Below are 14285 nucleotides of genomic sequence, written 5' to 3' on the forward strand. Positions count from 1 at the left end.
GCATCCCCTGTGCAGCCTTAAACTGATCTGGAGAAAAGCTGTTTTCATAAAAGAAAACATCTGTCACAAAAGTATTTATTTCTATCAGTTGTTGTCGGGTTGCTCTACAACTTTTATTACCAGAGACACTTTACAATATTTACTCACTATAATTCGTAGCTAAGCTTCCTGTAATTTGAAGTCACTGTATGAATCCCAAAACCCTATTTCTTCCTCCCATCTATTTATTTATTTATTTATTTATTTATTTATTTATTTATTTCTTGTTTTATTTATTTATTTATTTATTTATTTATTTCTTGTTTTGAGACAGGGTCTCACCATGTAGACCTGGTGAGAGCTGGCCTCTCACTTCAAGATCTGTCTGTCTGCTGGGTTAGAGGCATGTGCCACTACACTCAGCCTCCTACTTCTTTATGCAGTTCACAATGCTAGAGGCCTCAATCATGAATCTAGCCATTCTTTGAGTTTGGCTCTTGTGCACAGATGACTTATCAAAATGTCTGGGGTTTTTGTTAATTTGTCTTATGTCAAGTTAATTCATATTCTAGCCACCCAACAGGTGATGGGTGAGCTATTTTTCATTTCCCTGTATTTTGGTTGTTCACTTTTTTGACCACTCCTTAAATTTCGTCCATCCATCCACCCATCCATCCACTCACTGGGTGCAGCCATGCCATGGGCACATATGGAGGTCAGAAGACAACTCACAATTAGTTCTTCCCTTCCATCAAGTGGAAACCAGGGATGTAACTCAAGATATCAGGCTTGATAGCATATACCTTTACAAGCTGAGTTATCCTGCCAGGTCCTTTGATTACCATTATTAAAGTGCTGCCCTACCCTGCCTTGCTAGGCATTATCTATAAACCAATCTGCTTTTTTCCCCTCATTTCCTTCAGAGTTCATAGTTATCAGCTGAAAGCTCGATCTCCTTCCCTCTCTTCCCCTCTCTGTCTCCTCCCCCCCCACACACACAGAGAAAGTGTGTGTGGGGGGGGAAGCAAACAGGTCCTCTAGAAGAGTAGCAAGAGCTCTTAAACATTAAACAACTCTCTAGCTCCCAGGCTATATCATCAATGGACCGCTGTGATACACTGAGTGTGTGTGTGAGTATGTATGTGTGCACACACTTGGCTTAGCTTGCAATTCTATGCATATGCATACAGAGGCTGGAGGGCAATCCTGGGTATTGCTCTTCAGGAGCTATCTACTTCACTGGCCTAGAACTCACACGTTAGTCTAGAGTGGCTGGACAGTAAGCCCCAGAAAGCCCTAGTCTCTGCCTTCCAGCGTTGGGATTATAAGTGCACATCACTGTGTCTGGCATTTTTTTTTTTAAACATAGATTTTGGATTCTAGTGATCAAACTCAGGTTCTTTTTTTTTGGAAGTGGGGGTTGGGGGAGCAGAGGGTTGAGACGGTTTTTCTATATAGTCTTGGCTGTCCTAGAACTCACTCTGTAGACCAGCCTGCCTCTACTTCTCAAGTATTGGGATTAAAAGCATGGGCTTGCCCAAACTCAGATTCTTATGCTTGCACAGCAAGCATTTTACAGACTGAGCCTCAGCCTCCATTATCTATTTTTTGTCTTTCTATCAGAATGAGCTACATGAGGCAAAAACTTAGTTTTGTTTAGTATTAGTATTTGTTGTTTGTTTAGTATTGAGCCTAGCAGAGTAGAGGCTCAATAACTGGGTCAGAGGAGGTGCCCACCATTATTATTCTGGTTTGATAAGGTCCTTTCTTCAGATACTTAGTATCTTTCCATCAGCGACTACTACGCCCAAGACCTGTGTGCTCTGGTTTGAGATAACCAGTGAGCAAGCTGTGGACTCTGCCTCAACTCCTGACAGAGTACAGCCCTTGAAAATGCCTTCTGTGCACCAACTTACACTAACAGCTTCTTTCTTCTATACAAAGTGCGAGGGATCATATGTAAAAGTTGAGTATCAAGCTGGTGGCAATTTGTCTCACTAGGTGAAACAAAGACCCCCGTGGGACTCTTTTTATCACTAGATGCCCAGTGGGAGTGGGGAAGACAGACTGAGCTGCAGGGACAACAGGATTCAGAGTGAATCCTTCAAGGAAAGAGGAGTCACAGGGAAGATCCTGCAGACTCTAGTTGGAGGGCAGGGATGGGGCAGAAATCCTCATAGGCTTAGGTTGTTGAGGCTGTTGTTTCTGTTGAAAGGCAGCTCACTGGGGACTACCTTTAAAGCAAAGTACACTAACCCAGACAAGGCAGCAATTGCAAAAAGCAAGTCCTGTAGTGGTAGGCTGGGGAAAAACCAGAAGGCTGAGCATGAGAGAAGGATGCCCAAGACCACTGGCCTTAGGACAGGAGTCTGCTGGGAGAGGGGTTCATCTAATAAAACCGCTTCACACAGCCCAAACAAAATTGGTGGTTGCCCACAAAGTCAAGAAACTCTCCAGGTTCCACTGGGGCCCCCTAAAAATTACCTAGGTAATTTTCAAGCAGAAGATGAAGAGTTCCATGTGGTTGCTGGGGATGCTGCTTTAGGAGTCTGGAAAACCCTATGATGGCAAAGGAGTTTTAAGAGCCACCTAAAAAAGGACACTGAAAAGAAGTAGGTGTTCCAGGGGGAGCCCCTGAGGCTCTTTACTTCATTTGGAGACCTGAATGAGATTACTAAGAATTTCTGTGTTGGGGTTTCTGATGGGGCTTCCCCAAGAAAACCACAGAACTGCCGAATTTGCAAATGGATCTGAGGTGCTTCAACTAAGTACATGTCCATCTCTGTGTTGCACTGAAGAAGCCACAACAGGTAAGAGGAGAGCTGCAGCTTGGGGAAGCCCAAGCTAGGTGCTCTCCCCAGTATCACTCGTTCACTGCTCCTAACAATGGTGTTTCCACTGGGCAAAGGGTATCTCCAGGGCTGGTAATACCAAAGTGACTGGCCCACTTGGAGCCTCACCCACATTCAAAAAAAAAAAAGAGTTTCATCTGGTGGGGCCTAGGTCTCAGTGAACAGGCTTAGTTTCTTAAGGAGTAACTCCAGGGGGTAAAGTTCAGAGACTAGAGGGAGGAAGCTCGTTTTTTTGGAGAAGATGAGCATCCACCCTACAATTAAGGTCAGCGAAGGGCTTTTATTCTGGCAGTTGGGTATCATTATTCGATTTTACAGGTAGGAGAGACAAAAGACAAGAGACACAAACAGGTACAACATTTTTCCAGGTGACTCAGGCAGGCGGGCAGTCGTATGGCCAGAGGCTGGAGTTCCAATCCTTACAGCATCACCCTACAATTAACAGAGATTCTGGGGCAGGCCATCTGTCTCCTTGCATACATGCCACTCTCAAAGATCGACAAGACTGAGATTTTAACAAGGAAAACACTAACAAGAAGCCATCATGACTGGGCAAACTCCTGATGCCACTCAACACTTGCCATGCCTGAGTTTTCTTAGTACCCTAATTGGAGGTTTCCACACATTTGGGAACCTGCTACTGATGATAAAGGCACTGTTCTCAGATACCAGAACACTGCTACGATTGCAGCATGGAATGAGTACCGCCTACAGGCATGCTGTTCTCAGCCCAACAGTAGCCATGAGTCTCTGTGCTAGTCTGTCTAGATTATTACTTCCTGATCAAGGCATGGATGGAAAGAGTCTGGACTCTAAAATTAGGCCAACCTCAACTTAAGACACTAAGTTGGTTGAGAAACACTTAAGCTCGGTCATTTAGCCACTGGGAGCTTTGTGTACAACCTGGGAATAAATTCATGTACCTTGGAAAGTTACTGTATGGAACATAAGCATGACCACATATTTCCATGATGGAGAGGTAGTGTCTAGCTTAAGCTAGCACCTAGCACACTGCTTGCCTTATAGTAGCTGTTCAGTTAATCTGCCCCATTAAGTAAAGGATAAAACACCTGAGGTACTCAGGTACAAGAAAGGCAAAGTTCTTTCCCCTTTCCTAAAGGATGCTAAATTTGGAGCATACCCTGAGTGACTATATGAACTCGAAGACCTCATAGCTGCAGACTCCAGGGAAGTTAGGGGATGCCACTGCAGCAGCATCTGTACAGCTCAGAGGAGACTATACCTAAAAGGACACAGGTAGGCATCTTCCACCAAGGCTCAAATAACACCGAGGGGAATGTTTCTTGCCCGCTGGTCCCGGAAAGAATGCATATCCAGAAATGGTCCTGCCCTAACCGGCTCTTCTGCACACATTCCCTCTCTGCTTACCAAGCAGAAGTGGCAAGTTACCAGGTATGTTGCCCAACAGGATCTGGAGATTCTTGAGTGAAGAGACACTGGAAGGTGGGATTTTAGTCAGTGAAGATCTAATGAATCTGTCCCCCAAGCTGATGCCTTAGGTCAGTTTAGCATTTTTCCAGGTGATTAGAAGAAGACAGGGGCAGCTGGTAATTCTTAGGTCCCAGTAGCCTCTGCAGACAAGAGGCTAGCTGGCCCAGCAGGTACCTCTTCAATCACCTACTGTTTGTAGCTGGCAAGACCCTACCTGTTATTAGGACCACTCAGTCAACTAAAGACAGTCAGCAGGCGACGGAGGGAAAGGGCACACAGCTACTTGGAGATGCTTCAGAGGGTGTGTCTGAAGCGCTGGAATCCTGTCCCTCCTGTAATCAGCTGAACAAATATTTGCCCCAAAAGAGAATCAAAGCAAGAGAATGAATAGAAGAGGTCACAGCACAAACCAACAGGAACTATTTAATCATTTATCTCCCCAGGGAGTTCATTTACAGATTAGCTTTCAAGTCTGGCAACCCTTAGCTCAAGGGAACCCACCTTTACCTCAATCAACTCTACTCTGGTCATCTGGCCTCTACTGACAAGTGACCTCCTTGCCTTTACAAGAGCTACTGGAGGGAAGAAAGGTGAAGTTTCAAAGAAATGGGAAACTAGAGACAGGATGGGGTCCCAGGGAAAACCTGGGGGGTCTCTCGCCCAGTAGTAAAGCAAAGTGCTTGCCCCACCCTAGGCCCAGCCTATGGACAACTAAATTCTTAACATTCCGGAGTCCATGGAGCATGGCCCCTTCCACCTTACTTCCTTGAATGGATGACTTATTTTCCAGTCTGTCCATTTTCTACATATTCCAAAGGGACAGAAAACATCTCAGAAGCCGCAATATCCCCTATTCCAGAATGCAGTTTACGCTGAAGGGTAACAAGTGTCTACCAAGGGGGCTACTAGTAAGGGAACTCTCACCTCTATCTCACCCTGACTGATGAGGTGGTGAAGGGGTCTGAAGAAAAAGCACTCATTGTGCCAGTCTCTGTTCTCTTTATCTTTGGGTCACAATAGTCTGTTAGAAACTAAGGCTCCTGAAGGTAAGCCAGCCTGTCCAAGGTCACATGGCCAGTTAAGTGACAGGGCCAGGACTCACACCCACATCCAGTCTGTCACCAAATCTTAATTTCCTATGGAGCCTCACAAACCAGGTTCTTGCTCTGCCAGCAAACAGTGCTTCAATAAAGAGGCCCCAGGGCCCCGACCAGAAAAACACTGGGCAGAGCAGCTGGAGATCCCCAACCGATCCAGGGCAGCGAGGTGCAAAGTCCTGGGGCTCAATATATGGCACAGCAAGGGCTCCACAAACAAGCCAACCATTCAGAAAGTTGCACACTTTGGGGAAAACGAACTTAGGGGCACAGCACAAACACCATTGGCCCAGACCACCCTCCTCTAAAATCAGACAATACTCGGCTACTCGAGCCAGTGGGGGCTCCTGCCTGGCTAAATGGTCTGAGTCCCATGCATGCAAGTACACAGGAGCCTGAGGTTATAGCTCTGCAGTTTCTCTGGGTATTATGTTCATCACCCCAGCCAAGGTGACCCATTACGTGAGAGTGAGCAGAACACAGCGAGAACTTGCTGCTCTCATAGGTTTTAAGCCAAGTAAACACATAGGCTGCTTTTCTTTGCTGAGAAATTGGAACAAAACTATGAAAGTGTGGGGCAACAAGGGTAGCCAGAATAAAAGATACGTACGGGTCCCTTAAAAACTGGGTCATCTATATTTCCAAAGTTAACCTCTTGTATTAAAATGAAGCCAGGAAGGTCTCGCGAACGATCGATACCCTCAACAACCATGCCATATAACAGAAAGAGACCAAAAAGGACAGTTAGGGATCTTCACAGAGAGGAGAGACTCACAAGGGGTGGACACACAAGGGGCGTGGTTCTTACCCAGCCGCCGTTCTCCTGGATCCAAGGCTCTAGGTGGTCATTCAGATAGGTGGCCATCCAACTTGCGATCCGACTCACCAATACCTGCATCTCCTTGTCTACGCTTTCCACGCACAGTGCCCCACCAAAGGAGAAAAAGGCCACGATGCGACCCCAGTTTACTCCATCCCGAAAGAGTTCATTCACTACCTGCTCAAAGCTCTGATACGCGGTCCCTGGGGTTATATGAAGCTGGGATGTTAGATCACTGAACGCTCTCCGGTACCGCAGTTCAAACTCATCGCCAGCCTCTCTCAGCGCTTGCTTCACTGCTGCCATGGGGATCACCTCCCGCGCATCCAAACTGCTGCTGTGGCCAGTGGCTCCATTCACCGCGGGGCTATCCGCCAGGTGCCAGGATGGGTTGCCATTGATGGCACTGGGGGTCTCCCTTTCTGCTTCAGTTTCTTCTGGGGCCTCAGTCCTATTCTCTTCGACATCACTAAACTGACTCCAGCTGTATCCTTTCTGGGAAAGCTTGTAGGAGAGAAAGTCGACCACCAGTTCCCGGTTGCTCTGAGACATTTTTATAATAGAGATGGGCTCAACCAGTCCATTGTCCAAAACACCTGCTCACTTACTGGGTCTGCTCTGTGTTTAGCGATTCTCTTCCAGGATCCAAAGCCAAGAAAAGGTTCTGAAGAGAGAGAAAGAGCTTCAGGAGAAAAATTTAATATGCATGTCATTTACCTTACAATAGTCCCATTCCTCCTCCAGGTACCAGAATTGCTTTCTTTGTGACTCTTATGAAGGTCTGAGTCCACGTTCTAAGGGACTTCAATGAAGTCAAATTGAAAGGACCAGCAAGCTTTGAATTGTTTCATCTGCCTCTTTTTACTACAACCACCCACCCCCTTTTCTCCGAAATGCCTTTCTCCAAAAGTCACCCCCATTGGCATATCCCCACCACCACCACCTACATTCAAATCTATCTCCGGCGACAGCAAGCAGGTGCAACCCCCGGAAGGTCTTTTGTATCATAGGTCGGGGAGGAGGTGGTGGCTGGGTCGCCGGTAACTCAGCAAAAAAAAAAAAAAAAAAAAAACCAGCCCCGGCCGGAGGGATCATGCGACCTGGTAGGCAGCTCTGAAGGCGACAGAGGAATTGCGAAGCTTAGGAACCTGCCCCCTCGCTTGCTTCCTCCATCGCCCAGATCGAGGGCGGCCTCTCTGCTCCGCAGGCTCCAGCCACCCGGGAGCCCAACCCCCTCGCTCTAGCACGCCCCTTGGCTCTCCGCCTCCTACTGGGAGTCAGGAGAACTCTCCCGGAGGTATGGGTTTAGTGTAATTTCCCCCCACCCCTCCTTTTTCTTTCTTTCTATTTAAGTACCAGCCCTGGATGAGGCTTCCGAAACCCTAAAGGGACTTCTCAGTGAATCTCAAGGTTTCGCGCAGGGACGCGGAGACGGGGGCGCCGGCCTCGGATCTGCGATCTGGTTTCGGAAAGACCACTCCCGGGCTTTTCCGAGAGGCGTGTGCTGGAGACCCCCCACAAACACCGCTAGTTGTCTTTGAATTCCCCAAAGGCCCTGGACACAGCACCGGGGGACCGCCAGGTCCTCCATTCCGCGCCCGGACACAATGGCCGCCGGCACCCCCCCCGCACAAAGACGGGGTGGGAGGGAGGCGCTGAGCCCCGCCACCGGCCAGGAAGAAGGGTCGAGGCTCCCACAGCGGAGACCTCGTTTTTCCCGAGGCCGAGCCCAAGGCGGCCTTCTGGAGCCCCCTGCAGGGCTCGAGGGCCGGAGGCCGCTCCGCGCCGGAGCCCCGGGTGGGTGGGCTGAGGCCTCGCTCACGGCTCGCGCTCCCCTAGGCCGGGTACCCGCCGAGCCACCGCCCCGTTGCTAGGCAACCGCCCTCCCTCAGGGGCGCCCCCTAGACCTCTCTGGAAGGAGGGGTCTCGCCCCCGCGGCCCGCCCCAGCTTAGCCAATCCGCGGGTCGAGTCGGCGCGGAAGCGGGACGGCCAAGGCTCCCATTGGGCCCAGCGCCTGTCAGGCACAGGGGAGGCGGCGCTCTCACCTGCGCGCCCCAGCGAGCCGTGGGGGGCCACATCCCCCCTTCACAGGCCCGGTGGCTTCCAGACACGAGGGCGTTTTGCGGCTGGGAAGTATGCCGCGGACTTGGACCGGCCTACCTGGCTGACTGCTCGTCCTGAATCTCCCGGAGAAGCCGGCCTCAGTTTCCCCTGAAGAGACCGGGGGAACTTGCAAGTGCAGCCACTTCCGGTGCCGCGGCAGCGCGCGCGAGCCCGAGACGCAAAAGGAGTGCGCGCCAGAAGGGACTGGCGTCGAGACGTGGGCGAGCAGCGCCCCCTGGCGAGCGATTTGGGGAGTCTCAGGCGCGTGGACCGTTTATGGTTCACATTCCTTCAATCTAATTCCTTCATCAGTCTGTCCCTTTGTATACTACAGGAAAAGTGCTTTTTCCTGGGTGTCCAACATCGAACAGGTTTCCCAATTTGTGTATTTCCCTCCTCGCTTTAAAAATAGATAGCAGTATTAACCTTTCATTGACTGTGTATCAGTTACTACTTGAAAAGCCTGAAGAATAGAAAGCCCTTAGTTTGGTTTGTTGAAGACGGTTATGAACAAGGCAAGGTCTCTGTTTTTATGAAAACTTATACCTTAGGGGTGGAGACTACCCAACTAGGAAAACACATAAACAAGGTAATCTCTAATGCTTTGGGAAAAAATCCTGACATTGTGATAATGACGGTGAGAACAAGAGTTGCCTTAGAGTGAGTGAATGATGTTTTTAAAAATGCAAACCCCGAGCCAAACCCCGACTCTGGCTGACCAGTGCAGTAGAAAGACATTTATTTAACAGTTTTTCAGCCTATTCTATCCTCAAACTATGTAGCATAGGATGACCTACTTTTTATTTTTTTATTTTTTTTATTTTTTGGTTGTAAGCCCAACCTTTAACGACTGAGCCATCTCTTCTCCTGTTTCACTATTATACAGTTTATGTGTTGCTGGGGATCGAACCAGAGCTTTGTGCATACTAGTCAGGCATTCTACCAAATGAGCTATAACTCAGTTTTTTCAAAAACTTATTTGGGGGCATGTACACATGAGTGTGGGTGCATACATGCCACCATGTTTATATGGAGGTCTGGGGACAACATTTAGGCATTAATTCTGTTCAAGAGTGGAACTCAGACCCTGGGCTTGCAAGGCAAGTTCTTTCTTTTTATACAGGGTCTAGTTATGTAGTTGTGGGCTGCCCTTGACCTTGAACTCACTATACAGTCTAGGTTGGTCTTGAACTCGTAGCAGTCTTTCAGCTTCTGTGGACTGAGAGCTGCTGAGATCTCAGCCTCCTGGTGTGCAAATGACCGCTGTTGGCCACTTAGTGTCCACAACACAATACAGGAGCTCTCTCTCTACTGATTCCTGGCTGTGGGACAACATGGCCTCAGGAAAAAGCTGCTCCTCTGCACAGCATCTGACGGTCTGGAGGCAGCAACTCGCCGTCTTTCACAGAACGGACTGTTGGCCACAGAGTTCATTCCACCTTTTTGGGAAACCCTTTGACTGAAATTTGGTGTGTGCTGGAGAGTTGAGCCCGTGTGGGACCAGACACACCAGAATTGTTTCAAACTCGTTATCTTCTCTGAGCCTCATATAGCTCCCAGGTGGGTGTTATTGAACCAGCCAAAGGAGGCAGAGAGTAAAAGAAACTAATAAATTACCTGAACTAAGAAAGATTGTGTATGAAGAGGGGTGAGGTGGCTATAAGAAAAAAAAAGAGAGGTGCTGGATCAGAATGGACCCTGGCTGGTCTAAAACCAAAGTCATGGCTTAACCAACTCGAACTAACTGTCTTGGGATCTGTCATGGGATCTCCCACAGCTTTCTCGTGTGTCGGCCTCACATGTTCCAAACCGCTCTGCTGCAGTGGCCTGAAGGTTAAGTGAGAGACGGGGGCTGGTGAGATGACTCATCCTGTAGAGGTGCTCTCCCCTTAGCCTGACAACTGGACTTCTATTTTGGAATCCACATAGTGAAAGGAGAGAACTAACTCACAATTGTTCCCCCACCCTCCAGCTCCTGGTAAGGTACACACTTTCTCACATATGCACGCGCACACGTGTTAGATCATGGGACCTGACCTACCGCTCCCTTCCCTTCTTGCTACTGTATTGTAAGGCTGGACCAGGAATTTGTAAATAAATATGCTGTTGCATTTCTTCCTTGAGCCGTAGTCCGATCCCTTAGCTCCTAGAGAAGCCTTGTAAAGGTGAAGAGCTACCCGCCTCTTTCTGCTCCTCTGGCTGTTTCTGTCTCGGTTTTTCTCATTCTCCCTTTCTCTTCCCCCTCCCGTCTCCATAGCGGCTCTTTTACCTGGTTACCTTAAGCTAACTCCTTAGTACTTCTCTGACACCCTCTCACCAGCGCTGTCACGCTGCCTCTCGTGTGATCCTCAGTGCTCACAAGGCTTTCCCACCGTAAGGCCTAACCATGGGCTGCTGGTGTGTGCCCACCCTCTAGAATGCTCACCACTGTCCGAAGGGTGATCCTGAATCAGCTCCTTCACCAGACCAAACCACTAATAAGCTTGTCTTCTGAACAAATAAATGGCTTTTGTTGTTGTTGTTGGTTTTCCAGACAGGGTCTGTATGGTGCTGGCCTTAAACGCATAGAGACCTGCCTGCCTCTGCCTCCCAAATGCTGGAATTAAAGACACATGCCACACCACCTGGCAAGTAAGTATATTTTTTTTTTTAAAAAAGGAACTTGTACAAATGTTATACAAGTGATTCTCTGGTGACTGATTTTATTTGATCATTGGATATTATGTGGAGCAGGAGAGATGGCTCAGTGGTTTAGAGCACTTATTTTGCTCTTTCAGAGGACCCAGGTTCAGTTCCCAGCATCCTCGTGGTGGCTCACAACCATCTGTAACTTCAGTTCCATGTGACATCCTCTTCTGAGGTCTACTGCACAGGAATGTTTGTAGTACACTACAGGCATGCAGGCAAAACGCTCATACATATTAAACTAAAGAAAAAAAGAGAATGGTAATGATGTGGCGACCAGAGAACAACATTTAGAGAGTAGGGGTTTTCCTCTCCTTGCTTGCTTTCGTGGTTTTTGAGACCAGGTCTCACTGTCCTGGCTTCTGCGTCCCACTTTGCTGTCAGAGTGTCCTGGCTGGAATTACACATGTAAACGGCCACATCTGGCTTGGACATGGGTTCCGGGGATCAAATTTAAGGTGTCAGGGTTGAGTGCTAGTATCTGCTGAGCCATCTCACTGGCCCGGTTTTCTAAATTTTTAAAAACAAACAAAAACATAACCCGAAGAGCACGGTGAGCTTTGGTGACACATGCCTTTAGTGTGAGCACTAGGTTTAGTGGCACACACCTTTATTTGAGCACTTGGGAGGAAGGTGTGGGTGGATCTCTTCTATGTGTTTGAGGCCAGTCTGGTCAACAGAGTGAGACCATGTCTTAAAAAACAAAACGAAACAAAACAAAAAGCTAGAAACATAAAAACATTATAAGGATTTAATCGCCCATTTCCCGCCTTTAGAAACATTTAGGTAGTTTCCAATCTTTTCCCATTACAAATAATACTATAATTTGTCTAATCTGTGTTCTGTATATATTGGCGTTTGTAAGATAAAAATTCCAAGAAGTCCAATTATCAGTGTACGAGCAGATTAATTTGTCTTGACCTTAATAAATATTAGCTAAGTGTTCTCTATAGCAATTGTACTAGCTTAGCTTCATTAGCAAAATATAAAGTGTCTAGCTCTTCACCAGGTAGGATCACAGTGTTATAATGTGTGTACACGCGTGGGAACCCAAGATCTCACACATCAGATTAGCTTTTTATTTCTGTGCTCCAACTCCAGCCTTGTCCAGTGTTGTTTGTTGTTTTGTTTTGATTTAATCCTTGCCAGTCAGGTAGGTTAAAACTGAAAGGCATCTGGGTTTATAATCTCAGGAGTTCAAGGTCATCCTTTGGGTATTTGATGTTCCAGTCCAGCCTGCACTGCAAGCCTCAGAATATTAGCAACACAAAACAACAATAACAAAACACCACAGAAAAGCAACCTTTCATTGACTGCTTCTATGAGTGAAATTGAACAGTTTATTATACCTTTAGTTGTGGTATATGCTCTTATATTGCTTGGCTTTTAGTTGGTCTTTTTTTTTTTTTTAAGTTATTTATTTTATGTATATGAATACACTGTGTTAGCACCATGATACTCCAAGCCCTGCCTAACCATGTGACCCTTGACCTGCATTGCCAGGACAATGACCTTCTATCCCACAATCCACTTGGCTCAGTTCCTGCCCTCACTGGTGTGACATCATTGTCTGTATAAAGTAGGAAGCCATCTTCTCGCTCTCTTTGCCCTCTTCTCCTCCTCCTCTTTCTTCTGTCTCCCCTCTTTCTCTCTCTCTCCTCTTCTCTACCCTTTTACCCGCTTCATAGTTCACCCCCCCCCCATTCCCCCATAATAAACCTCTCTCACGTGGAACATCTTGGCCTGGTCTGCTGCTTGGTTTATCTGCTCAAAATATAAAATTGGTGCTGAAACCCGGGAATGATTGATCAAGTGGGAAAAAACAGCAGCCACACCAGTGCCTGGTGTGCCCGAGGGGCACGCAGTGGACGCAGTGGCAGGTACTGAACATGGTATCCGTGGTAAGATCCCCACTGCCTTGTCTTGTAGCCAGCATGCAGCTCTGCTCCAGCGGCTCCGCTCCAGCAGCTCAGCGGCTCGGTTCCCAACTTCCCCTTCCACTCTCTGAGCCAGAATTCTTGGCGGCCCCACATTCTAGCACCTAAGCGGTTGCTTGAGAAACAACCCAACCGGGCTTCATGCAAAGGCCAGGGGAGAAGGAGAGCAACTGTCCGCCATATCCACCACGTGACCCGCAGCTGTCCCGGGGCACAGGAACTTTAAACTTAAGTCAGCTGAGCCATTCCCACGTGCCTTATAGGCCAGGTTTCCACGCTCCCATTTTACCGGTTCACTAAAAACTCTCATGCAGACACTGGCACACTATTGGCAGGGGAGTAGCCTCCAGTTCATGGAACAGAGCCTGGCCAGCTCTGCCCAAGGACTAATAGGCTAGACCCAGCCGACATAGCAGAGTCACCACCCATGATCTTGCTCTCTTCAGAAGCTGCTCTTTTCGTACAGGCCCCCAACAGGTCAGGCCCCCAGCGGGTTGGTTGAAATCCCTGGCCAGGGTGGAACACTTCCCACAGTAAGTCCGAGACTTACTGGGTAGCCACTAGAGGTCCTTGTGACAACTTGGGCGCTCTAGCCTGGCTGATTTCCTTTTTGGTTTCTGAGTTGTTCTCGGGACTCCGGTAGAACATACCAGGAACCTCCAGAGCATGGGCAACCATGTGTCCTTAGACATACCCCCAGATACACCTCTGGGGTGTCTCCTAGAAAACCTTAAGTCCTTAAAGTTCACACCCCCTTTAAAGGCATCAAAATTGATATCTCTTTGCAAATAAAGTCTGGACTCAGTACTCACTAGATAATGGTTCTCGATGGCCAATTGATGGCACCTTAGACCCAGTTGTTTTATGGGATCTTAATACATACTGCCAGCGAGCCGGTAAATGGGAAGAGGTTACCTATGCAGAATCTTTCATCTATCTCCATTCCAATCCTGCCATGTGTTCTTCCTGCTCTCCAACTCAACTCCTGTTANCCATGAACCCTGCACAACTTCCACTGGATGATACTACCGTACTGGACCCAGCTTGCAAACCACCTCCTTTCCACCGTAGGCCTACTTCTGCGCCATTTAGAACCCAAACTGCTACTTCAGCTTCACCCCACTGAGACTCCCCAGGGCCTGTCACCTCCAGCTCTCCCCCTCCTTCTGCACCAACTGCAGGCCCCTCTAAGCATTCTACTTTGGCACCCACTTTCACACCACCTATTACTCACTCTAAGGCCATTACCAAAGCCCCAAGCTCTCCACCCCTAGATGAATCTGACCCAGCGACTGTACTTCCCTTAAGGGAGGTTGCAGGGGTAGATGGTCTGGTCAGAGTGCACGTCCCCTTCTCACT

The 14285-nt window shown here is 48.2% G+C and overlaps 1 protein-coding gene across 4 annotated transcripts in view; it reads right to left on the minus strand.

The window, feature by feature from the left end:
* The window catches only part of Bcl2l1 (BCL2 like 1), a 49493-nt gene extending 41006 nt beyond the window's left edge, over positions 1-8487 (minus strand). Inside the window, exons 1-2 of one of the 4 annotated variants that reach the window (XM_021193809.1) lie at positions 8362-8487; positions 6189-6864 (exon numbers count right to left, since the gene is read on the minus strand). In XM_021193809.1, coding sequence (XP_021049468.1) covers positions 6189-6752 — 564 coding nt within the window. In that variant the 5' untranslated portion in view covers positions 6753-6864; positions 8362-8487. The other 3 variants (XM_029536003.1, XM_029536002.1, XM_021193808.2) reach the window with 3 other exon arrangements.
* Between the last annotated feature and the right edge of the window lie 5798 nt (positions 8488-14285).

This window comes from Mus pahari, chromosome 3 (genome assembly GCF_900095145.1).
Source record: "Mus pahari chromosome 3, PAHARI_EIJ_v1.1, whole genome shotgun sequence".
Classification (NCBI taxonomy): domain Eukaryota; kingdom Metazoa; phylum Chordata; class Mammalia; order Rodentia; family Muridae; genus Mus; species Mus pahari.